Source organism: Pseudochaenichthys georgianus, unplaced genomic scaffold (genome assembly GCF_902827115.2).
Source record: "Pseudochaenichthys georgianus unplaced genomic scaffold, fPseGeo1.2 scaffold_627_arrow_ctg1, whole genome shotgun sequence".
NCBI lineage: Eukaryota > Metazoa > Chordata > Actinopteri > Perciformes > Channichthyidae > Pseudochaenichthys > Pseudochaenichthys georgianus.
This window is the reverse complement of record NW_027263185.1, coordinates 63,251-88,836: the sequence shown is the minus strand read 5'-3', so window position 1 is coordinate 88,836 and position 25,586 is coordinate 63,251. Positions and strand designations below refer to the sequence as shown.

The following is a 25,586-nucleotide window of genomic DNA, read 5'->3' as shown; positions in this document are numbered from 1 at the left end:
CTTCCTCTGCTAAGACGCACTACACCTTCGGCCAGCCCGGAGAGAACACTTTGCATGGCTTTGCTAAATGCTAGGTCAATAGCAAACAAGACGTTCCTGTTAAATGACTTCAAGACCTCCAATGCCGATTGCTTCACCCTGTAGCTTTGAGTTGCAGCTTTTTTCGTGTGTTGGGCCGTGGCTGGGCCAACATACGAAAAAGGACACACTTTGGATTTAGTATTATCGTTTGGACTGTCTATCTCTGTGGATGAAATCTGTGCAGCAACGCGTATCTCAGACCATTTACCGGTTCTGTTTACAACCTCGATCCCTTCCGCAGGAGTCGAATCACGTGCCCCTGCGCGTTGTCTGCGTTCGATTAACCCCTTGACTGCCTCACATTTTTCTGATGCTTTTAATGCTTCCCTGATCTGTGAATTAGAGGTGAACTGTGCTCTTAGTGCAGATGAGCTGATCTCCATGTTTGACTCGACATGTACCCAAATACTGGATTCGGTTGCTCCTTTTACGGTTAGACGCACCAAAGTTCTCTTAGAGCCGTGGCTCAATAGGTGCGTTCACACCAAGTACTTTTCCCACAAAGGTTCCTGAGAACTCTTTAGTTCTCAAAACTAGGCGGGCAGTGGTGGCGAAGTCGATAGGGACTTGGCTTGGCAACTGGAAGGTCACCAGTTCAAGTCCTGGCAAGACCAAGTGCTACTGAGGTGTCCCTAAGCAAGGCACCGTTCCCTACACTGCTCCCCGGGCGCTGTTCTTCTTCTTCTTCTTCTTCTTCTGCTGCTTTGGGTTTACTGGCAGGCTGCAAACAACTTCACGGCGTATACTGCCACCCGGAGTCCCCGGCCGGAAGTCCCCGGAGTTGGGGACTGGCTTCAGTAGAAGCTGCTGGGACTCCCAGCAGCTTTCGAGTAAACGGCCAGAACGCCGACACCTCCTCATCTCCTCCGCTCCCATGTTTTCTTTTGTGTTGCCATAAGTTAGTCTCTCTGCGTTTCTGCGCTGGGCTAATGCTAATGCTAATGCTAATAATGGTAATGCAAGGATAATAAAATGGCGGCTTCACAAAAGTTGTTGGGAGTTTGACGGGGCGTGGTTTGCATTCCGCCCAGCCAATCAGACACAGGAACCCTTTTCTCCCATGAAAGTGGTGTGAACGCGCCTAATGATTGTACTCACGCTTTTAGACGCGCTTGCAGGCGTGCAGAGAGAAAATGTAAAAAGGATAAACTCCATGTCTCCTTAGAAATCCTTCGTGCTTGCCTTTCCGACTACCACACGGCAGTCAAAGCAGCCAAAACGGAGCACATTCCTAGATGGAAATTGGGAAAGGCTAATTGGGATGCCTTCCAAGTTGTAAGTACGAACAGATGTAAAACACTTCAAGAGGAAAATGATGATGATATAAATAAATGAAATGATGAGCTGGTTAAGGTTATCATTCATTCAGCTAAAGAAACAATTCCGGAAAGTGCAGGAGATAGGCGCACCAAGAGTGTACCCTGGTGGAATGGTGAATGCAGTAAATCCATTACAGACAGGAATAAAGCATTCAGGCAACGCAAACAACTCCATTCTCAGGAAGCTTTGAATCAGGTGAAAGGGCCCAGGCTCTAGTGAGGAGAACAATAAGAACGCAAAAACGCACTTTTTGGAGGCAATATTGCAATAGTATTGGAAGAGAAGTGCAGCTTGCAGGTGTTTGGGGCATGATTAGGAGAATGGGGGGAAGTCGAAGGAATTATGAGTTGCCAGTTTTGAGCAGAGGGGACAAAATGGCTGTCTCAAACTTAGGAAAGGCGGAACTTCTAACTCAAACATTTAGGAAAGTTCATAGTTCAGATAACCTACAGAGGAAGCCAGGCAGTGCAGAAATAATACACTAATGGAAAACCAGAGAATATTGTATAGAGTAGAAGTGTTAGGGGATCAGTTGGACCTGCATCTTAGTATGTTTGAGTTGAGAAGAGCAATTATTAGTGCTCGTCAAACCACTCCTGGGAACGATGGTGTTTGTTACAAAACGCTGGAACACATGACGGATAACTCTCTAGTCATTGTGTTGAGGTTGTTTAATAGGGTGTGGGATTCTGGCCAACTTCCTTCAGTGTGGAAACAAGCGATAATAGTGCCCATCCTGAAGCCAGGGAAAGACCCTTCAGATCCATCGAGCTACAGGCCTGTTGCCCTGACATCTCATGTGTGCAAAATCATGGAGAGAATGGTTACAGAAAGGTTAACGTATATCTTAGAAAGTAACGCTCTGTTGTCCCCATATCAAAGTGGGTTCCAGAGGGGTCGGGACACAATGGATTCTATATTGTGCTGAGAATCAGACATTAGGAAAGCACAGACCAACAAGGAAGTAGTGAGTGCAGTCTTCTTTGATATTGAAAAGGCTTACGACATGCTCTGGAAGGAAGGACTACTAATCAAGTTCAAATCATTGGGAATTGGTGGTAAAGCATATAATTGGGTTATGAATGTTTTTCTGGACAGGAAAATACAAGTAAGAGTAGGTGCAGAATATTCAAGTGTTCATGCTGTGGAAAGTGGTACTCCGCAAGGCAGTGTGTGCAGTCCGTTGCTGTTCAATATAATGATACATGACATCTTTAATCAAGTTCATCCAAGGTTGAAATGTTTTAGCTGTATGAAGCCTGATGTACTTTATGATTCTGTTTTCTTCAAGTTTGTATTTTGTTGGTCGAACGCACTTATTGTAAGTCGCTTTGGATAAAATGCAATGTAATGGTATGGGAAAATCTTTGTCTGCAGATGACGGGGCTTTGTGGGCAAAAGGGCGCAATGTAGCACATGTTGGAAAGACAATACAAGCTGCAATAGTTGAAGTGGAGAAATGGACAAATACATGGGGATTCAAACTGTCAGTAGCTAAGACGCAGGTCATTTGTTTTACCAAACGGCATAACATTGCTCCTATATCGTTAAAATTGTATGAGCAACCTCTTGAACAGGTTAATACAATAAGACTTCTTGGTGTTTGTTTGACGGAAAGCTAACATGGAGCAGTCATATAGGAAAGGTTCAAAATAAATGTGAAAAGATCAACAATGTACTTCGGTGTTTGGCGGGGCAGGAGTGGGGAGCGAGTAGGTCATCACTTCTGAATATATATTGGGCACTCATGAGACCTGTATTCGATGATGGGTGTGTAGCGTTCATGGCAGCAGCAGAATCTAACCTTAAAAAGCTGGATGTCCCACAAGCTCAGGCCCTGAGGATATGCAGTGGCTTTTAAAACATCTCCAGTATCAGCAATGCAGGTGGAAATGGGAGAAATGCCTTTAAGGATAAGAAGAGTGAAGTTAATGTTGCATATCGGGTAAACCTTCAGGGGCACAGTGATAGTCATCCTGCGGAAAGTATCTTGAAAGACTGCTGGGAGCACAATGAGTCACATTTAACAAGTGTTGGATGGATTGGCGATGTTAAAGCAGCAAGTATAGCTTTGAATCAAATGCAGTATTGCCCCACAGCTCCAATCTGGTCCATCCACCCTGGTTGTTCCCATTGCCAAGTGCAGACCTCAATATACGAGAGGAGTTAAGGGAAAAGAAATAACTACCAGTATGGCGCATAGTCCAGAATCACTTTGCAAGATATCACTCAGACTCAACAATCATATTCACAGATGGCTCCAAAGATCCAGAGACAGGGCGTGCAGGGGCAGCAGCTTATATCCCAGTGAGTAATACACATATAGAGAAAAGGGTAACAGACCATGTGTCAGTATACACCACAGAGTTGTTGGCATTGGTGTTGTCATTGAAATGGATAGAGGCAGTGGCGGCGCCAGAGTATTTGTGTTGGGTAATCTATGGTAGGGCTAACCCATACAGTGGTGGGGCTCAAGTCAGTATTTGTAATGTAATTACATACACGCTATATCGCACCCCTTGACAGTGAAACGCACGTGTGAGGATTTTATTAGTCTCCTTTTATCAGCTAAATTACATCGAGAGCAACAGGTGTGAGTTAAACAATACAATAGCCTATTCTGCTAATTCCACGTTGTTACAACATGCTACGCAGCAGCAGAAACAAGAAAATTTGGCATATAGAATTGACACGGAGAGAGAGGGGGAGAGTGAGGGAGAGAGACAGAGACACAGGTAAACAGAGAGAGACAGACACAGCACACAACAGGTGGCCTGTGTCTCTATTGTCATACAAAACACTTTTTCAAATGACCCATTACTACAAAATATATTCAAAACTCACTCTTCACTCTTCAGGTGGGTCGTGTGACTCTGGCACCTGTTCGACTTGTACCTCAATGCGAGGGCGTTTAAGAACACATCACTCCATCCGAAATATACAATTAATCCTAGAAGTTCTGCTGTCTGTCTGCAATTTACTCGGCGCGAGTTTGGGGACTTTTCACTGTGAACGTGACGAATCGATGTATCAGTAATGCATGACGCAGCAGACCCAACGTTTCGTTGCTCTGATTGGCTGTAGGTCTGTTCAAATTGCATTCGGAGGCATTTTGATCTGACCGCGGCCGCGCTGATATTATAACGCGAGAGAATGTCCACACCTTTACGGCCCCTACACACGGCGGCTTGCGTTGCCGCTTGGTGGTGGGCGTGTCTTGAGCTTGGGGAGTCAACGCGAGCAGCCCGACCAACAACCAATCACATGAATGTCCCGCCCCAGACATACAAAGCAAAGCATTCATGCTACATCCATGCTGGCTAAATATACTGTCTATGCTTGCTAGCTGTCCATTCAAACGAAGTACACTGGATATAAACTCCCCAAACAGGCGAAAACCTACCAGTTTCACCCACTGTCTTTGCCACCTCCCCCCATGCCTGGCTCCTCCGGTTTGTATCCCTGTATGTTCCCTACCGCCACGATCATTTCCTCCTCCTTTTATTGACATATGGGAAATAACTGCGGTCTGGCTCTCCCAACATACACCCGGTTTGATTGGCTAGTGCTTGTACTGTCAGATTTACATACGAGGGATTTGATTGGCTGACGCCTCCGTCGAGGCGGCAAAAGTAGAACATTGCTCTACTTTTGCAGCGAGCACCGCAAGAGAAGCGACGCTTTGCTCCCACAATGCAGTTCGGCGAATCGTGACGTCACCCCATTCAAAGTGAATGGGCAGAAGCATTGAAGCGGCAACGCACGCCGCCGTGTGTAGGGGCCGTTAGTGTATAAAAATCCCCGACTATTCCTTGCACCCCTCTAGCATAAGCCCGAATGGTCTCAACCAGCGTCAGTAGTAACGTGCACTTGTTGTTACAGCAGGATCAGTTTGTGTGTTGTGGACACGACCGGTAGATTTTCGCAATCCGTGTTCTCAACATGTTTACTTTAACATAATTTGTCATGGTCGGGCTAAGGTAGGGCTAAGCCATTTCTTGGTATGGCTGTAGCCTACCCCAGGCATACTCTGGCGCCGCCACTGGATAGAGGAGAAAGAAATACATAACAGTGTAATTGTATCTGACAGCTTTTCAGCATTATCGAGTATACGATCAGGCAGATCTTCATCTAGAATGGACATAATAACTGAAATATTTCTAATTTTATATAAAATGCAAATCAAAGGAATAGCAACTCGTTTCATCTGGGTTCCTGCTCATGTTGGTGTGGAGGCTGGACAGGTGGATATTCTGGCCAAACAAACACTCAGAAGTATGAACATAGACATAGAAGTTCCACTCAGCAAAGCGGAGGTTCAAACATTCATTCAGAAATATGCACAAACAACATGGCAAGAACATTGGGACAGTAATGATACAGGAAGACATCTTTATTCAATTCAAAGGGATGTGGGGGATGGAAGGAAGGTGGGGTTTAAAAGAAGGGAGGAAAATGTCCTTTCTCGGATGAGAATAGGTCATACAGGTCTCAATCATACATTAAGTATAATAGGAAAGCATCCAACCGGAAAGTGTATACTGAAGCCAGAAACTGATGAGCATGTTTTACTGCTTTGCAGGAAATATAGTACTGTGTATGTATAGTATGTGCTTTTCCACACACTGAAGAAAGCAACATTCCATGACTTGTCGCTATCAGGGCTGTTAGGGAAAACATCAGGCAAAATGTACGGTGAGATTATTACGTTTCTAAGTGAAATGGATACATACATGTAAACATAATCTAGAGTTTTGGTTCTTTTTTCTTTTCTTTTCTTTTTCTTTCTTTTGTCCATTGTTTTCTGCAGTCTCTTGTCCAGTCCAGTTGGTGGCGGTAATGCACCTACACGTTGGTTTGCCAACCGCCAATACACACTAAAGAAGAAGAAGAAGAAGAAGAAGGAAGCAGAAGAAGAAGAAAGCGACGAAGACGAAGAAGTATTTGTTCGGTGGATGTTTTGCTGTCCGTTAGCTCACATTCCTCCCCTGAAGCACAGGTATTTACCCGGTTTATCCCGGTCTTTTGCCACAGCTTGTTTCTAATGTTCCGATCTCTGAAGGCATTAATGTGTCCATGAGCTTTGTGTGTTTACAGTTGGCAGCTAATGTTAGCATCATAGCATCAATGCTCCAACACCGTTACAGTCAGAGGTGGAGAAGTACTAGGATGTTGTACTGAGAGTAAAAGTAGAAGTACCAGAGTGTAGGAATACTCTGTTACAAGTATCAAAATGTTCCTCAAGTGAAAGTAGAAAAGTATTCTCATCAAAATATAGTTAAAGGAGCGACAGTAAAATTAGTCATTGTTTGATTGGTCCATTTCAGAATAATATATCTGATATGTTTTATAATGATTGATCATGAAAGTGTTCTCAAAGTTGGTGAAGGTGCAGCTAGTCTGAATGACTTTGTAGACTGCAGGGTAGCTGGTGGATTTACTCCAGGTGGAACTAAGTCTGATTTAACACTTGGTTAGATTTCACATCATTCATCCACATCTGTGAAGTAACTAAAGTAACTCTATTAAATACATGTAGTGGAGTAAAAGTACACCATGTACCTCTGAACTGTAGAGGAGTAGAAGTACAAAGTAGCATAACATGGAAATACTCACAAGTATCTCAAAATAGTATTTAAAGGTGGGGTAGGTAAGTTTTAGAAACCGGCTCGAGATACACTTGTTATTTTCCATGGAATGCTCTTAACATCCGATAGCAATGAACATCTGAAGTGCTTTGACAACAAATCCATAACAAACATCATCTGTGGAAGCCGTGGTACTGTAAAAAGCACGACCAATCATCTGAGCTGGCCCGGCTAAAGTAACTGGATGGCCTACCTGCCTGTCAGCCTTCCATCTGTGCACAAACTTATCTCGTGCCCTTATTGGTCACGTGCGCGTCCGTGTGTGTTGGAGGAGGGGCTCTGTGAGGAAGTGGCAGATTTTTTCCGGCTGTGTATTTTCAAGTTCTAGCGCACTTGAGCTGGTTTCTCCAAAATGACCTACCCCACCTTTAAGTCCAGTACTTGAGTAAATGTGTTTAGTTACTTTACTACCTTTGAAACACTTTCAGAGAAGCTAACTGAAGCACAATGACCCGCCATGGAAAGAACTGCACGGCTGGAGCTGTGTATACTTACCACGAGAAGAAGAAGGACACAGGTGAGGACCAGGTCAGGCTACACTGAACACACTCTGACTGCCACCCGCTGCAATGACTCGGTACACACACACACACACACACACACACACACACACACACACACACACACACACACACACACACACACACACACACACACACACACACACACACACACACACACACACACACACACACACACACACACACACACACACACACACACACACACACACACACACACACACACACACACACACACACACACACACACAGAGAGAGACTTCACTAAAATGCAGCAAAGGTGAAATGGATCATTCTAAATATAGGTTGAGTCAGACACTGGTAGTATTCCCTTCCCTTGTAAAGAAAGCCCTCAGAGTTCTCCTCATGTTCGATACCTGCTGCTGACTGTCCAGAATGTTTATCATTCAGTCTTTCTGTACAGAAGAACAATCAGCATGTCAGTAGTCCCGACAACATCCTTTTCAAACAAACAAGAGTCGAAAATCATGTTGTGTGGTCGCTACATTTAAACACATTCACTCATTTATTTCACTGCAGGTGAGACTCATTGTAGTTATTTACAGGAAGAAGATAATATTGATGTATTTATTTAAGTGTGTGTCTGTGTGTGTGTCCTGCTCAGCGGCGTCTGGTTACGGAACTCAGAGCATCCGGCTGGGCAAAGATGCCATCAAAGACTTCGACTGCTGCTGCCTGTCCCTGCAGCCTTGTCAGGACCCCGTGATGACGTACGGTTCCTTCAGCACACACACACACACACACTGCACCTTGACATGTGACACGTGTATAAACAATGACTCCTGGTTTCTCTTGCTGTCCTCAGGCCAGATGGTTTCTTGTATGAGAAACAGGCCATTCTTGAATACATTTTGCACCACAAGACAGAAACTGCCAAAAGGATGAAGGTAAGCCCTGCCTGTCTGTCTCCGAGCTTCTCCACACTGCAGACACGACTGGAAGAAGCTTCTTCTTATTACACTGTTACAGTATTTAGCTGACGCTCTGATCCAAAGCGACTCCAAGACAATCAGTACTGTAGACATGCCACCGGTAGCGTCTTCATTCGGCTCATTACAAGAACTGCATCACAGGCCACCACCAGCAACAAGTGGGACGGGAATATATTTATCCATTTGTGTTGTCGGTCAACACAGCCTGTAGAGAATAGCTTTTAATCAGGATTAGAAAAATACTACCTGATGACCAGCAGTCATTCCTAATCTGTTGCATGTGTGAAATGGTCTCACAAGAGGAGCACATCTAGGATTCATACAAAAAAGGAACTTGCTTTTCACAATTCAAAATGATTGATCACAGAGAAAGTCCTTAACGGTATGGCACACAGCCGGACCATGACTCAGCTGAACACAGAGAGCACTGCCCTTTATCGGGCGTCTGTATGAGGATGGGTATGTTCTTCACGTTTAAGTCAAATGTGTGTGTTTATGATGCGCATCAACAAATGTTAAATTACAAAAAAGATTTAGCTTCTTTCTGTAAAATAAAGGAAGTTCTCTTTACTTGGATAAAATGACACGCTGTGTTTCCTCTTCTCATTCTGCAGGCGTATGAGAAGCAGAAGCAGGCGCAGAAGAGCAGCAGCCAGCTGGAGTCCAAGTCCGAGGAGCGCGAGAGGGTGGAGCGCTTTAAAACCAAAGAGAACAGCATCGTGTCCAAACCCATCAACCCCTTCACCTCCGGTATGTCCCAACCTGCGTGTGCTGTCTACCTGCTGACTACCTGCTGATAACCTGCTGACTACCTGCTGACTACCTGCTGACTACCTGCTGACTACCTGCTGACTACCTGCTGACTACCTGCTGACTACCTGCTGACTACCTGCTGACTACCTGCTGATAACCTGCTGACTACCTGCTGACTACCTGCTGACTACATGCTGACTACCTGCTGACTACCTGCTGACTACCTGCTGACTACCTGCTGACTACCTGCTGACTACCTGCTGACTACCTGCTGACTACCTGCTGATAACCTGCTGACTACCTGCTGACTACCTGCTGACTACATGCTGACTACATGCTGACTACCTGCTGACTACCTGCTGACTACCTGCTGATAACCTGCTGACTACCTGCTGACTACCTGCTGACTACCTGCTGACTACCTGCTGATAACCTGCTGACTACCTGCTGACTACCTGCTGACTACCTGCTGATAACCTGCTGACTACCTGCTGACTACCTGCTGACTACCTGCTGACTACCTGCTGACTACCTGCTGATAACCTGCTGACTACCTGCTGACTACCTGCTGACTACCTGCTGACTACATGCTGACTACCTGCTGACTACCTGCTGACTACATGCTGACTACCTGCTGACTACATGCTGACTACCTGCTGATAACCTGCTGACTACCTGCTGACTACCTGCTGACTACCTGCTGACTACCTGCTGATAACCTGCTGACTACCTGCTGACTACCTGCTGATAACCTGCTGACTACCTGCTGACTACCTGCTGACTACCTGCTGACTACCTGCTGATAACCTGCTGACTACCTGCTGACTACCTGCTGACTACCTGCTGATAACCTGCTGACTACCTGCTGACTACCTGCTGACTACCTGCTGACTACCTGCTGACTACCTGCTGATAACCTGCTGACTACCTGCTGACTACCTGCTGACTACCTGCTGACTACCTGCTGACTACCTGCTGACTACCTGCTGATAACCTGCTGACTACCTGCTGACTACCTGCTGACTACCTGCTGACTACCTGCTGACTACCTGCTGACTACCTGCTGACTACCTGCTGACTACCTGCTGACTACCTGCTGACTACATGCTGACTACCTGCTGACTACCTGCTGACTACATGCTGACTACATGCTGACTACCTGCTGACTACCTGCTGACTACCTGCTGACTACCTGCTGACTACCTGCTGACTACATGCTGACTACATGCTGACTACCCGCTGTCTACCTGCTGACTACCTGCTGCATGTGCTCTGTGTCCGTGTGAGCCCAGGCCCGGTTAAGCTAGTTGCTGCTTGGATTTTGATGCGTGTTATTCCCGCTGTCAAACTACTAACGGTACGTCCACACAGCAGCTTTTCGAAAATCTTGGAGCTGGGCGTGTGACGTGTCTGACAGCTTGGGGATTTCTTGCTAGCAACGCGACCAACAACCAATCACATGAATCTCCCGCCCCGACATACAAAGCAAAAAACCCCGGGGATTTTATGAGAGCAATATATATATATATATATATAAACTCCCCAAACAGGCGAAAACCTACCAGTTTCACCCACTGTCTCTGCCACCTCCCTCCATGCCTGGTTCCTCCGGTTTGGATCCCGGTAATAGTTCTGGTCGTAAAGAACCGGGTGATTTGCTACCGTAATTTCTCGTTTGGAATATGAGGAAATGAACTGCGGTCTGGTTCTCCCTGCTTACACGCGGTTTGATTGGCTAGCGCTTCTACTGTCAGATTTGCATAAACGTGTTTGATTGGCTGGCGCTTCCAGCTCAGCTTCAAAAGTTGAACATTGCTCAACTTTTGAATCCTGGAAATCCTGGAAATCTTCGCTCCCCCACAATGCAGTTCGGCGAAAAGCGAGGCAAAGTGACGTCATCCCCATTCAAAGGCAATGGGCAGAGAAGCGGTGGAAGATGCTTCTGAAGCTGCTGTGTGGACGTACCGTGGCTGTCCCAGGACACCTCATTTGCTAAAACATTGAACACTTCCTAGATTTTTGACTCCCTTAAATTTAATGAACGTATTTCTTTTTATTAAGAAAACAATCCTGTCCACGATGACCTTAAATAGAGCCACGTCAAATTGAACAGTATCTTGCTTAGACTTGCACAGTTTGTTCTGTTTTGAAAATGCAGCAGTGGTGAAGTGCAGAGAGAAGGACACATGGCTGCCTAACACACCTTGTTGGTGCACAGCTTGCATGCAGCAGAGCACTGACTGCATGCACACAGGAAGCGTACTGTAGTGGATGTAGTTTGCTGGTGCACTTGCCCCAATGACTTGTTTTAAAAAGCAGAACGATTACTTGCAGTGTAAAGACTGTAGAAGTGTTCCCTCTCAGGGCAGAACCCGGGTGGAGAGAAGAGCCGGACCCACGCAGCAGAGTCCTCCAGCTCCGCCCCCGTTGCCTCCTCCAGCCAGAGCCTGCCCTGCTTCTGGGTCCCCTCCCTGACCCCCCAGTCCAAGCCCACCCTGCTCAAGAAGCCTGTGAGTCTGCTCCCACAAACAGCTGTTGTTCACTATTTACTAAAGCACACTGACTTCATGGAAACAGTGACTGAGTGGTTTTGTGTGTCCTCAGAAGCCGTCTATATGTTAGAAATGTATTGTATGTAGAGAACTCCAGCACGTAGAAACTGCCGGAAGCTACCTTCCGTGTGTGTGTCATGATGTTCTCCGTGTGTGTGTTTAGAGTATCAGTTGAATGTGACACTATTCGGAGGCAGACTGACCCTGGACCAAAGTCAATATGTGTTTAACTCTGTCCCCGTGTCCTTCAGAGTAGGACTGTGTTGTGTCCCATGTCAGGACGACCTATTAAGATGAATGAGCTGATCACGGTGCGCTTCACGGCCCTGGACCCCAGCCTGGACCGAGTGGCCCTGCTCACCCGTCAGGTCAGTCCTCTCAGCGCCGTGACTCATCCCCTCCTCTTGTCGCCTGGATTCAATCAACAACGACCTATTCTGTCAAATGTTGCAATTTTACATCGGCGTCCGATGTTCCAATATGTCCTGAACGTGTCACCACGCCGAGTTCAGCTTAAACCAAGGCCACCTCAGCATGACCATCGCTCTGCCTGGCGCCGCCATGGACGTATGAAGACAACGTCCCCACGTTAACTCCATGAAGCATTTGGTTGTTTATCCGTCGGTTTCAGTGAAAGTCGTTCCAGCGTCTGCAGCAAGAGGACATGTTTGAGAGCTACGTTAATGCGCGAGCCAGAGTTCACGTTAGAATATTTACAAAATGTCCGTTAAAGTTTAAATCTTCCGGACACAATTTGAAAAGTGGCGGTCAAAGGTCTTCTTTGTTATTTATTGTGCTTTAAAACAAATGGATATAATTTAATATTAAACAAACTAATTATAGTAGATTAACTACATTATTCAAACGTGTTCAGTAACTTACAATAACACGGAATAATAAACAGAGCGCTCTCTCTCTCTCCTGACAGCCCGTCAGTATCATGCAGCTCGCAGATCAGTGATGAGTGACCCGACTGTAAAACTAAACATATCTATAACTAGTTACGGTAGTTTGAGAGGTCATTAAAATAGCTACGTGTGATATTCTAACCTGAAGTGTTTTGTCCGCTCACCGCTGCAGGTGATCATGCAGAGCTGCGTGTCCACTCAGCAGCAGCTGATCTCTCTCTCCCGTCAGATTAGACTTCACTCGCGTTTATGTCCATATCGATCAGATCCAGCTAGTTCTAGCTAATGATAGACTACCTGCTTATGAAAAGACACCTAAACAATAAGTGTTGCTATGCAACCGGGTGAGGCCACAGAGTATAGCGCAGCATTATGCATTTGTTTACACGCCCACCGGAGCCCCGAGGCATTACCAACAGATCAACGCACAATCAACCCATACAGGACATCTCTTTCTCCACATTAAGTGTTAGACATTAGAGTTGACTATTCTTGTCTGTCACATACTCTTTTGTCTGTCACATAAATGGCGCAAGTTGCGCAACTGATGTGGTATTGCGCTAAACGGAAATTATTTTGAACGGACACTTTTAGAGAGATTTAGATTTGCCGGTCTTCAGCATGTTTTACCGGTCGTAGTCCGGTAATTACCGGCTAACAGGAACTCTGGCGTGTGGGCGTGGTTAAATGATAGAAGCAGGACACTTTGATGGAGCGCAGCTTCTCTGTGACATCATGGTCAAAGGTTGTCCATGTGACGGGGCAGATGTCTCCTCTTTAATGCTGTCTTGTCTCTACAGGACAGGTATGTGTGTGCAGTGACCAGAGACGTGCTTGGCAACAGTGTTCCCTGCACTGTCCTGCGGCCCTCGTGAGTGTCCACGTGTCTCTCTGTCATGTCCACATGTCATGTCCTCTGGTGTCGCTGACTCTCTGGCCTGTGTGCAGGGGGGCTGTGGTGACCCAGGAGTGTGTGGAGAAGCTGATCAAGAAGGATATGCTGGATCCTCTGAGCGGGGACAAACTGTCCGACAGGGACCTCATTCCCCTGCAGAGGGTATGTGTCTGTCTCTGATGTCTAACTGAAGCTGTCCTGTCTCTCCTGCTGGAGCTGATCGTGTTCTGTGTTCTGACAGGGGGGAACGGGCTTCGCAGCCTCCGGGGTGGACCTCCGGGCCAAAGAGGCCCGTCCAGTGATGATGGTGTGAGGGGACTTTACTGTTCTTATTTGAAATATCTGCAGGCTTATCTTTCCTGTTCCTGCAGGTAACATAGGTAGGCTTTTTTCTATCATGCAGTTAAAAACAATACATTTGATATCGTCTAAATTACATTTCTTTCTTTTTTTAACCCCGACCATGTTTTAAAGACAGAATCATTCAGTGGATTCTGCAGAACTGATCATTCGCTTAGTCTGTCTTCACTTTTCAAACTGAAGCTCTGCAGAAACGCTGCACGTCCATTGTGAGACATGAGAGTAGAATTGTATGGACAGATTATTTTTGATCATTGTTGCTGTAAAAATAAAATAAAGGATTTTCAGCTGTTTATCATAAACCCTCCAACTGTAGTGACGCTGAGATAAGTGAGACATTCAGGGACTGTCTGTTCCTCTGTTGCATGTGAGGGACATGCCACTGCCACTGTTTCCATTAAATTGGTTATTATTCATTGTTTGTTCTGATTTTCTTTCACTTCTATATGATTCTCCCCCTGTGACGACACTCTTAAATCATTTCCACAGAGATCTAAGCTGTAAAGGATCACATTAAGAGAGTTTCAAGTCATTTTAATTGAACCTTAAACATCAAATGAAACACTGGATGGTCTGTAGTGTCTGGAGTTTCAGCGGTGACATGAACTCCACATGCGGCGTCCTCGTCCCCTGAGCAGCAGGCTGTTCCTCTGCGGCGGCAGCAGCAGCTGACCCGAGCTCTGCAGGGCTGGCTTTTTGTAACAGCTAGATGTATTTACAGAACACCATGAAACATTGATTCTGTGCTGCTCTTTTCACAGTTCATCGTGCTCATCCAGCCGCATCCCTCCGTAGTCGGTGATGGTGCTGGTTATGATGTAGTGGCTGTTGTCCAGCAGCTCAGAGAGTGTCAGAAGGCCATCCTGACAGTGGAGCACATGGAGGGAAGAGCATTAATACATGTGATGGAGGGCTGAAGTAGACAGGGGCAATCCTATATGGCAGCCCCATGACTTTAAGCCCCTGGGGGCCCCCCTGTAAAGCCCCTGGGGCCCCCCTGTAAAGCCTTCCTGAGACAAAAGCGAGTACTGGCTAATGGTGCAAAATCAATTCTCTGTGTTCTTATTTCATAGCTGCTACAAATCATTGACTTCATCAGTCAATGATTTGTGAATGGCAGATCAATCGCAGCCAAAGACAATATGTGCTGGTGTTGAGATAGCGATGCACTTGGTCTGCTGGCCGGTCAGGAAGTCTTCCTATTTAATGCTAGAGAAATGGTCAGGGTCACAAGCGGTATGAGAAGAGAGCTTCAGTGTCTCACTGATCGTAACTGGACTTTCAAGGTTTCACAAGGAAAACTGCATATTTAGAAAAAAAGACTTTTCAACTCACCTTCTTTACCCAATTGTGCATTTCATACACATCAAATGTTCCCATGCACACGTGAACCTCAGATACACCTCTATGCTGATGTGTGCTTTCTGTTGGAGGGAAACCTTCATAGCCTAGCATTGTGTTAGCTGGATGCTAGTTCATGTCAGACTTTATCCAGTGTTCTCACGTTTCCTGGACAACAGGATAATATAATCGTTGGGGATACGCACCAGTGTGAGAAAATGAATTTGAGAGAACTGTGTAGGATCATCAGTATCACCTGTACACACTATGTGAGTGCATGCTGTAGGTGCAAGTGTAAACATGGCAACATGATCATAACCCAGAGTCACATCCTTACTTTACTAAGTCCCCCAAAGCCACAGTAACACAATCCTAACCCGATGATCTTGTGATGACTCATCAGAGTTCGTCGTGTCTCTTCGTTAAGTCTTCGCCATAATTGGTGACCTGGCTGCCCACAAACATGTTCCAGTTGGCTAGAATCTCCTTCTTGGTTATTTTCTGGTCCTTGTGTTTGATCACCAGATTCCATCCAACAGGTTGATTGGTTTAAGATTTGAAGAAGAGGAGGAGGGGAAACATGAGGAGAGACAAACAGGAGGAAGAGAAGGGAGGCAGACAGAAGCGTGTTGATAATTAAACCACAATTACCCAATTATTTGCATCATGTTAACTCATATTCTGCGCAGACAAGTTATGAATTACATTCATTAAAGTACACAGGTATGTAAGGTTCATTATAAAACGGACAAGTCAAATCAAGCAATCTGATCGTGATATAATGAGCGTATATCACGGGTAGAATTTTCACAAGTCATGTATCCCTCCGCGTCTGAGAAAAGCTACAACCGTTACGAAACTAACTAGGCCTAACTAACAAAGCTTAAGATGGAAACATGTAAGGCTAACTTGGACCTCCGGGGTGGCCTTACTATGGAGGAGTGGATTGAGCAGTGCCTATCTCCAGAAAGCACCTAAACGACGACATGCAGAGCTACGTGAAGAGCAGGTTGACCAACTGGAAAAGTAGCACCATTCAAAAGCTTTCTGATGCGGGAATTTTATGGGGGTTATTCCCCATCTTTATTCAAGAGCGTGGTATTTAAATTTGAGCATACTTTATTGATTTATTTCCCTCAAACCCTGTCCTCGCTCTCAAATAGTGAAGCTTGCACTTAGATTTGCTCTGCTTCTGCTCAAACTGTACGCTTGCACTCAGATGTATTGCTGTTTACAGATTTTTTTTTGTGCAACAACCTGTCAAAATCCCTCAACCAATAGGAGGCCAGGTGTCCTTGCGGGTGCGTTCGCTTTACTTATTACAGCGTCCCGTAAGGGCGGTTACTCTTTGGTTTATAAACTTCCGCCCTCCACGGCTTTATAACATAGCATGTACGGCACTTGTTTTATTTTAGTCCCAGTCCGCCACTGAACGTAGCTATTAAGTAAGGTCTATATATATATATATATATATATATATATATTTATACTAACTGTGCTTACCCCCCCCCAAAAAAAGTTGTACATGCTATGTCCCTTACGGGACGCTGTAATAAGTAAAGCGAACGCATCCGCAAGGACACCTGGCCTCCTATTGGTTGAGGGATTTTGACAGGTTAGTTTCGAGCGCGCACAGAATAAATCTGAGAGCAGAAAACATCTGTAAACAGCAATATATCTGAGTGCAAGCTTACAGTTTGAGCACAAGCAGAGCGAATCTAAGTGCAAACAGGCACTATTTGAGAGCGAGGACAGGGTTTGAGGGAAATAATTCAATAAAGTATGCTCTCAAATTTAAATACCACGCTCTTGAATAAAGATAGGGAATAACCCCCATACATCTCGGGGACCGGAGAAAGTGGAGCAACATTCTCGCCACGCCAAGCAACAGCCGAGTACAACCTCAACCTGTACAAGTAACCTCGTAAGCCATTCTACTGATGCTGGACAGGTTTTCAGTGGCTGCACAATAAACGGCAACATACACATTAATGTGAATAAATAGCTAAATAATCGATCAACGCTCTCTGTCTAATATGTTCGCTAGCTGTTAGTGTTGTTGCATAGCAACCACCTCGCACCTTTTGTGCAGAAGGTAAAAGGGACTATTTTATTTTGAACATCATTATTTACTTATACAAACTATTTAAATTAGAGTAAATAAAAAAATAATAATAAAGTGCTGCTAAAGGTGAATCTTATTTCATACATATAAGGAGGTAGCTGGTGTTTTATATTATTCTTTGTCAACAAATCAAATGAAAAGACCACAGCTAACTAACCTATTTATTTATATGATATATAACATATGAAACGCTCTGACACTCCTCCAGAGTCTGTGGCTGGCAGGCCTTCAGTTTCTCTTAAATGCATACACTCCATCTTCGGCTCTCAGATGTAAAGTTTGTTATTTAAAATAAGATTCAGAATCTGCTCAGCGGGTCTCAAACTGGAGAAAATAGCACATATGTTGGGGACTATTTTCAGTAGCGGATTACTGATATTTGGGGGCCAGTGTATGTGGGACGCAAAACAAACGACTGTTTGTTCATGGAAAAGAAGACCCTTGTCCCATCAATAAAATAAAGAATATATCCAGCCCTGCCATAGTTTATATACCTAAATAAACTATATGTAGAAGATCGAAATTCCAATATTCCACATTTCTTAAACCACCAGGTCATCTGGTTGAAACGTTCCCCACCACAGAGCTCTGTAATGGATGCTTTGCTAACGACGGCATCAGCGCTACGAAATGCACATTCTCTATTCACAACGTGTGTTCAGCTCTGCTGCTGCTCGCTGCGTCAGAGCCCCATGTGGCGGAGTGTGAGAGCAGCGGTACCTTGTCGGTGTCCGTCTCCTGGATCAGGTGTTTGGCCTCATTGTCTGCGTGGTCCACATCTTCGGGCAGAACCCAGTGCGCCACCTCATCGTTATGCAGGTACCCATCCTGCAGACACACAGGCGCTTACTGAGGAGCTTCTGAAGAGCTATTACGTGTCAAATGTCCTATTGCTGTTGGCCATTATTACACAGGGAGGTGTGACGGGGATCGAAGACATCCAGTCGACGGGCACTTAGTTTGAGGTTTATTGCGTTAGTTGTACACGACCAGTTTCCAGTGTTATGGGTTATTGCTGAGTGGGTATGCTAAGAGCCGTGTCCGGTAACCTACAGCCCTATGTATACACACTTTGTTCAGCTGATCTCCTCACCACGTGTTCATAATATTACATAATGCATCTAAACAACATTACATACACTCCCCATCCAAAATAAAGTCACCAACTGGATTGAATGTATCCAATCAGTGAGAGCCTTCCATTGGATAGTGACAGCAGGGATCTCCTGCAGGTCTCCCGTGATCTCTATGGGACCAGTCTGGTTAATAAAGGTTTGTGTCAGCTGGCAACACGTTATGGAACCCTAGCTGTTCTTCGCTTCTCGTTTCTTGAACAGCCCTGTTGGAAGGCACGTCCTGTGGTCCTGGGGGGTGTTAGTCAGTTTCAGGAGGTCAAGTGAGTGGCCTGCATCAAGCAAAGACAACTACTAAGGAGATTGCTGAGACTACTCAAATGGGAACTGTCCAACGCATTATCAAAACCAAATCAATTATACAATCATACGCAAAGCCAAAGGTGGTCCAACTAAATATTCGTGTGTTCAACTTTCTGTTGGGACGGGCAGTGTATGGCAACGATACACGCAGATGGCTCCTACGCCCTCAGAAGGTTAGGGCGGAGGACGTAGGAGCCAAGTGAATTATGTAAATATGGTATTTATACAATAAATCTTAGAATATATAATGTTCTTATAATTAGCTCCAACAGCTGTCGGATTAAAATGCTGCTTATGTGTTCATAATTCAGTTATTACTTTGATTATAACAATCAAAGGAATCATAATGTCCAACGAGTACCTTTACTACATGCTGCCGAACGCTTCGGATCCGTTTACTTTAAGTCGCATCGAGAATGGAGGTTTTACATAGTCATATATTTAGACTTTTACTACAGTGAATATACTTCGTCTGTCTGTCTGTCTGTCTGTCTGTCTCTCTGTGTCTCTGTCTGTCTCTCTCTCTCTCTCTCTCTGTCCGTGTGTGTGTGTGTGTGTGTGTGTGTGTGTGTGTGTGTGTGTGTGTGTGTGTGTGTGTGTGTGTGTGTGTGTGTGTGTGTGTGTGTGTGTGTGTGTGTGTGTGTGTGTGTGTGTGTGTGTGTGTGTGTGTGTTACCTTGTTGGTGTCTCTGAACTCATGGAAGTTCTTCTTCTCGGTCTGCACCCAGTCGGGCTCGCTTTCCCCGCTCTCTGGAGAGAACATGTCCCCTGTGGAGCAGCATACACACATTCAGAACAGGCGGCTGATGGGAAAGTAGGGAACCGTACCGACAGTGGTGTAATTTAACTAAGTGATTACTCAAGTACTGTACTTCAGTAAAAAAATGAAATACTTGTACTTAACTTCAGTATTTCACATTATGCTTCTTTATACTTTTACTCCACTACATCTTTATTTAGTTACTTTGCAGATTTAGGTTATTATTACAATTTGTTTTAAATCGACAAAAATGATTATATGCATAATATTATTATGGGTTAAGCTATCCAGTAGTGTATAAAGTAATGAAATAACCCCTATATTTACGAAGTAATGAACACATTAACGCACCCATCATTTTATAAATGATAGAAATATAGCTGGTGCTAAAAAAGCCATTTTGCTTAACAAGGACTTTTGGTACTTAAAGTATGTTTTAATGCTAATACTTTTTAACTTTGACTTAAGGACAATTTGAATGCCATATGTAACTGAGTATTTGTACACAGTAGTGTTGCTACTTTTACTTCAGTTAAACAATCGGAGTAGTTCTTCCGCCTCTGCTTACCAATGTATTCATTTATGTCGATCTTTCCATCTCCGTTCTTATCAATGTCATCCACTGTTTCCTGAAAGAGATCACCAGTTAGTCTCATGGAGCAACACATGGAAGAGAACACCAGTTAGTCTCATGGTGCAACACGTGGAAGAGAACACCAGTTAGTCTCATGGTGCAACACATGAAAGAGATCACCAGTTAGTCTCATGGGGCAACACGTGGAAGAGAACACCAGTTAGTCTCATGGGGCAACACATGAAAGAGATCACCAGTTAGTCTCATGGGGCAACACGTGGAACAGAACACCAGTTAGTCTCATGGGGCAACACCTGAAAGAGAACACCAGTTAGTCTCATGGGGCAACACGTGAAAGAGAACACCAGTTAGTCTCATGGGGCAACACGTGAAAGAGAACACCAGTTAGTCTCATGGGGCAACACATGAAAGAGAACACCAGTTAGTCTCATGGGGCAACACATGAAAGAGATCACCAGTTAGTCTCATGGGGCAACACCTGAAAGAGAACACCAGTTAGTCTCATGGGGCAACACGTGAAAGAGAACACCAGTTAGTCTCATGGGGCAACACATGAAAGAGATCACCAGTTAGTCTCATGGGGCAACACGTGAAAGAGATCACCAGTTAGTCTCATGGGGCAACACATGAAAGAGATCACCAGTTAGTCTCATGGGGCAACACCTGAAAGAGAACACCAGTTAGTCTCATGGGGCAACACCTGAAAGAGAACACCAGTTAGTCTCATGGGGCAACACCTGAAAGAGAACACCAGTTAGTCTCATGGGGCAACACGTGAAAGAGAACACCAGTTAGTCTCATGGGGCAACACCTGAAAGAGATCACCAGTTAGTCTCATGGGGCAACACCTGAAAGAGAACACCAGTTAGTCTCATGGGGCAACACGTGAAAGAGAACACCAGTTAGTCTCATGGGGCAACACCTGAAAGAGATCACCAGTTAGTCTCATGGGGCAACACCTGAAAGAGATCACCAGTTAGTCTCATGGGGCAACACGTGAAAGAGATCACCAGTTAGTCTCATGGGGCAACACCTGAAAGAGATCACCAGTTAGTCTCATGGGGCAACACATGAAATGTTTTTTGTTCAGGGTTTTGATATCCGGTGGACCTTTATATTTTTAGACTGCCAGTAGAGAAAATGCGGGAAATAACAGTGTGAAATAAATGACACTAAATCATTAAGAAATGTTATCTTAACTGATTTACACATTTTTCAGCACTATATATTTGTCAAGTACCAAATATTGGCATCAGGCATTAAAATAACCATATTGTCTGGCCACAAGTAACATGCACTGTCATCACATGTTGGATGCTGATCCGTTGCCATGGTGCAACCAGTACCTGCACCACCAAGTCTTTCATGTAGTCGAACTCCTCCGGGTGCAGGAAGGCAGTGAACTCCTCCCGGGTGGCGATACCGTCCCCGTCTCGATCAGCCGTCTTGAAGCGTCTTTCGTCCCGCTTTAGCATGGACCTATAGGTGGCCTTGTCCTCCACGTCATCAAACTCCTCGTCTGAAAACACGAGTGAGATGTTTTGTGAGGCACTGTGAAGCATTTCAAAAACACACCGTATCTGTGAAGAAGTCTTTATTACAACTATGTTATACACACTTTACACGCTTATATAGTGTTGACCTTGGGATTGGATGACTGAACAATCTCACATCACGTGTTTCACTCCTAATGGCTGGATAGAGGCAGTGGAAGTGGAACGCTTCACACATCTCAGTAAGGGACCTTTGACTGGAACGGATCACTATTAGGGCCCAGTTTTGTTTGTGTGTGTGTGTGTGTGTGTGTGTGTGTGTGTGTGTGTGTGTGTGTGTGTGTGTGTGTGTGTGTGTGTGTGTGTGTGTGTGTGTGTGTGTGTGTGTGTGTGTGTGTGTGTGTGTGTGTGTGTGTGTGTGTGTGTGTGTGTGTGTGTGTGTGGCCCACAGAAGGGAAAGATGGATATATTGTACATTTAAGGTCAGCTAAGACTAGTGCTGCTCTTCACTCTGGATGTTCTGTCAGAACACAGGTTGTGAAGAGCTGATGCGTGTGACGTGTCAGCATTAAGAGAGTGGACGAATAGAAGACGCGTGTTTGCTCAGATAGTTGTAAATGCAGACGGTTAGACGGGTTAGAATGACGTTGTCTTGAGAGTTACCCAGGTAGAAGCCGAAGGTGGTGTTCTTGTACTCCTCCCAGGCTATCTTCCCGTCTTGATTCTTGTCGTAGTCCTTCCAGTGTTTGTTCACGTTCTCCTCGATGTACCTCCTCTGCCGGTGTTTGATCCAGTGGTGCAGCTCAGCGTGGCTGATGTAGCCATCCTTATCGGTGTCGATCCGGACCACGATCATCCTGTGGAGAGAGTTATGGGTAATGTTTACTAAGATATTCTGACTCCATGGGAAATAGAACCCCCAACCCTGACGTTCTCAGCCCCCCTAGTGTGTGCATTAGAGAAGAGCCCCTGAAGCCAGAAGCAGCCGGTTAGAAAGATGAGGTTGGGGACCTACGCCAGCTTGTCTTTGCTCTCCTCAGGCGTCAGCTGGCCGAAGGTCTTGGCCTCCTCCTTTCCCAGGAAGGCCTCGTGATCGTACTTGAAGCCATGAGAATCATCGTGGGCGCGGTCGCTCAGGTCCGCCTGGTGATGGACGCGCTTCTCCTGAGTGGGGACGGAGAGGGCCGCGGCCGCCAGCAGGCAGATGGAGGCTAGGGACCTCAGCAGCTTCATTCTACTTCTCGTTGGAGAAGACACAAAAGTCATTTGAAAAACACAGTACACTATTAAAAAAGGTAAAAACGCAATACTTAAAGCATGAAACATTTTGACATAGTACAAATATTGTGTATTGGAACTTCTGTGTGGTACAGGATGAACAATACATTCAGAAGTCCTTCAACTGATTTGTGTTCAACAGAAAGAAAAGGCTGGATCAACAGAGCCAGGTCAGATCAACTTAGAGATAGCTGTCTGAGGATGGTGTCATCGGAGATAAAACACATACATTCTACAAACATTTACACTTTTTAACGTTCAAATTGATAACAATCCATAATACGACAAAAGAAAATAGTACTTCATTGATCAGAATGTAGTGTAATTCCCTCTGGCCCCTCATGAACCCCATCATTAAACACACGCTAACAGATGTCCTTACTCTGCATTGTTACATGTATGACAGCAAAAAGCATGTCAGCCTTTGTTTTCAAATGTTCCCTTTTAGAGGAAAGAAACAATGTTCTCACCAGTTTCTCGAGAGCTTCTCGCAAAATCTCCTTCGCAGTGTGTGAACAGCAGATCAGTCCGCGTTGGCACTCTGTACCTTTAAATAATAACGTCATGAAGGCGGGGCTTGTTGTTCAGATAACCAATGAGTAACGCCTTAAAGGGGGCTCTAACCAATCCAAAGTAAGACACGGTAGTGAAATACTTTAGGATAAGTTCTTATTGGCTGTTAATCGCCACGTTGTCACACAACAGCAGAGCACCGAGGCGCGCTTTGCAATAGAGAGGCGGAAAACTGAGAGGAGTCATCTCAGGAGTCAGGGGACATGTCGGTGGAAGATGTTCAAAGTGAATTAAAAGGAGGCAAAGTAGTGGAAGTCACGAGGCTTAAAATCAAACCGGATGGCACACTCAAGGAAACATGATCAGTTCTCATTCAGTTTGAGAGAACCTTACCTAAGGTAGTAAGGTAGTACAAATGGGATATTTGAACTTCATGGTTAGGGAGTACATCCATAGGAGGCGCGTGCGGCTCAGGTTTGGGAAGGCTAAATCACTTTTTTTACCTGACGCTGCCCGCCTCCGGCGTCTATAGAAAAGAGATCAACTCAGTGAAAGCACCGCCTGCTGACAAATCAGAGCTCAGTGTGCGGAGTTTAAATCTATCAAGTCATATTACAGGATAAAGGAAATACAGTTTAAACTGCTGTATGCTTATCATTCATATCACATTCAATCAGATCATCGATCATATAATATCATAGCCTATATTATCTCCTGATCTGAGTCAGCTGAGCCGCATCTGGCCGTGCAACACTCACGGTGTCACAGACTGGATGCAGAAGTATTATTTTAAGCAACACATTATGTTGACGAAACACTCTCAAATGTAATTAAAGTCAGATCCACTCGTGTCTTAGACGGGGCAGTGATATCATAAAACTGTTACGCTTTCAAACACTCGGTAGTTTATTTATTTTTTAACCAGTTGTTCTGTATTCACCTTGCAGGTGGCTTGTATCCTGGATTATTATGTTTAAGTCATGGATGACTAATATTAGACAAATATGAACTTTAAAGTTCATATTTGCTGTTATTAAGTATAAAGGAAATACAGTTTAAACTGCTGTATGAAGAGAAGACGCCGACGTGTCGCACTTATCATTCATATCACATTCAATCAGATCATCGATCAGATAATATCATAATATATCATATATTTCCTTACCTGAGTCAGCTGAGCCGTATCTGGCCGTGCAACGCTTACATTGTCACATAGGCGGTATGCAGAAGGATTATTTTAAGCAACACATTAAGTTTGACGAAACACTCGAGTCAAATGTAATGAAAGTCAGATCCACTCGTGTTTTTGACGGGCAGTGATATCATAATGGTTAATGTACGCATTCAGACACTTTTTCTTCCACCAGCTGTATTCACCTTGCAGGTGCAGCTCTGTGGCTTGTATCCTAGATTATATGTTTAAGTCATGGAAGTTTAAAGTTCATATTTGTCTAATATTAGTTTACTTTTCATTAATGAAGTATGACGCTGCGCTTGGCTACACTTATCCCTGTTTGTGATTGGTCAAATGTTGCTAACCCCGCCCCTTTCACGTGAACACGCTCTCAGCTGGAGAGAAAAACCTTGGCTTGATTTACCGAGTTGATAACCAGCGTCGTAGGACCGCTTAGCGAGAGCGTGTTTGTTAGTTAGTTAAGATATCATAACTCAAACGTATCCAGGGTCTGTTGAACTGGCTTCGTAGTACAGGGCACAGGCAGGGCCGCCTTAATGCACGGGCTGACCTGGGCTGAAGCCCAGGGGCCTACGGAGATCAGGGGCCTATCATGAGCCAATAAAAAAGTAAATAAAAAAATTATTTCGGATGTTTTAAAAAAATATTTAAATAAACAAAGTCTTGGCTTTCAGAATATGAAACTTTTATTTCCAAAATCACACGATAAATATATTTTTGAAGCTTGTAAAGGGTGACAGCTCTCACTCGCCACTCACTCCCCCTCCCTCCGCTGACATTATAAATGTAAGGCGTATAGTAATCATAGATAACACGGCAGGGTCCGTTACAGTTTGTTTTCATCTAGTTTCAAATAAACA

At 44.8% G+C, this 25,586-nt stretch overlaps 2 protein-coding genes across 4 annotated transcripts; one reads left to right on the top strand and one right to left on the bottom strand.

Annotated features, from left to right (window-relative positions):
- The first annotated feature begins 6,282 nt into the window (after nucleotides 1-6,282).
- On the top strand, nucleotides 6,283-14,407 carry nosip (nitric oxide synthase interacting protein). Its single transcript, XM_034079475.2, has 10 exons — nucleotides 6,283-6,400; nucleotides 7,478-7,566; nucleotides 8,196-8,301; nucleotides 8,397-8,478; nucleotides 9,138-9,273; nucleotides 11,641-11,786; nucleotides 12,080-12,196; nucleotides 13,537-13,607; nucleotides 13,685-13,793; nucleotides 13,873-14,407. Exons 2-10 carry the CDS (start codon nucleotides 7,497-7,499, stop codon nucleotides 13,942-13,944), a joined length of 909 nt encoding a protein of 302 aa, XP_033935366.1. The 5' UTR covers nucleotides 6,283-6,400; nucleotides 7,478-7,496; the 3' UTR covers nucleotides 13,945-14,407.
- A 103-nt stretch (nucleotides 14,408-14,510) lies between these two features.
- Nucleotides 14,511-23,591, bottom strand: rcn3 (reticulocalbin 3, EF-hand calcium binding domain). Of its 3 annotated transcripts, XM_034079474.2 has the most exons (9): nucleotides 23,489-23,591; nucleotides 22,756-22,977; nucleotides 22,404-22,597; nucleotides 21,594-21,766; nucleotides 20,221-20,281; nucleotides 19,569-19,660; nucleotides 18,178-18,285; nucleotides 15,710-15,839; nucleotides 14,764-14,854 (listed from the first exon to the last, which is right to left on the bottom strand). In XM_034079474.2, the coding sequence occupies exons 2-8, from the start codon at nucleotides 22,971-22,973 to the stop codon at nucleotides 15,732-15,734; spliced, it is 954 nt and encodes a 317-aa protein (XP_033935365.1). In that variant the 5' UTR covers nucleotides 22,974-22,977; nucleotides 23,489-23,591; the 3' UTR covers nucleotides 14,764-14,854; nucleotides 15,710-15,731. The 3 variants fall into 3 exon arrangements, with proteins under 3 accessions (XP_033935363.1, XP_033935364.1, XP_033935365.1); XM_034079472.2 differs by lacking the exon at nucleotides 15,710-15,839 and having other exon boundaries at nucleotides 14,511-14,854; XM_034079473.2 differs by lacking the exon at nucleotides 15,710-15,839 and having other exon boundaries at nucleotides 14,511-14,854; nucleotides 22,756-22,980; nucleotides 23,489-23,544.
- Between the last annotated feature and the right edge of the window lie 1,995 nt (nucleotides 23,592-25,586).

Bases quoted from the DNA above. Each gene is read 5' to 3' on its own strand.
- nosip (XM_034079475.2), top strand. From the start codon at position 7,497: ATGACCCGCCATGGAAAGAACTGCACGGCTGGAGCTGTGTATACTTAC. The intron at 8,302-8,396 runs GTACGGTTCCTT...TGCTGTCCTCAG, and splicing joins TGTCAGGACCCCGTGATGAC to GCCAGATGGTTTCTTGTATG. The intron at 11,787-12,079 runs GTGAGTCTGCTC...CGTGTCCTTCAG, and splicing joins CCACCCTGCTCAAGAAGCCT to AGTAGGACTGTGTTGTGTCC.
- rcn3 (XM_034079472.2), bottom strand. From the start codon at position 22,973: ATGAAGCTGCTGAGGTCCCTAGCCTCCATCTGCCTGCTGGCGGCCGCG. The intron at 18,286-19,568 runs GTAACACACACA...GTGTGTCTGCAG, and splicing joins AGTTCAGAGACACCAACAAG to GATGGGTACCTGCATAACGA. The intron at 14,855-18,177 runs GTACCGCTGCTC...CTCCACTGTCAG, and splicing joins AGGAGACGGACACCGACAAG to GATGGCCTTCTGACACTCTC.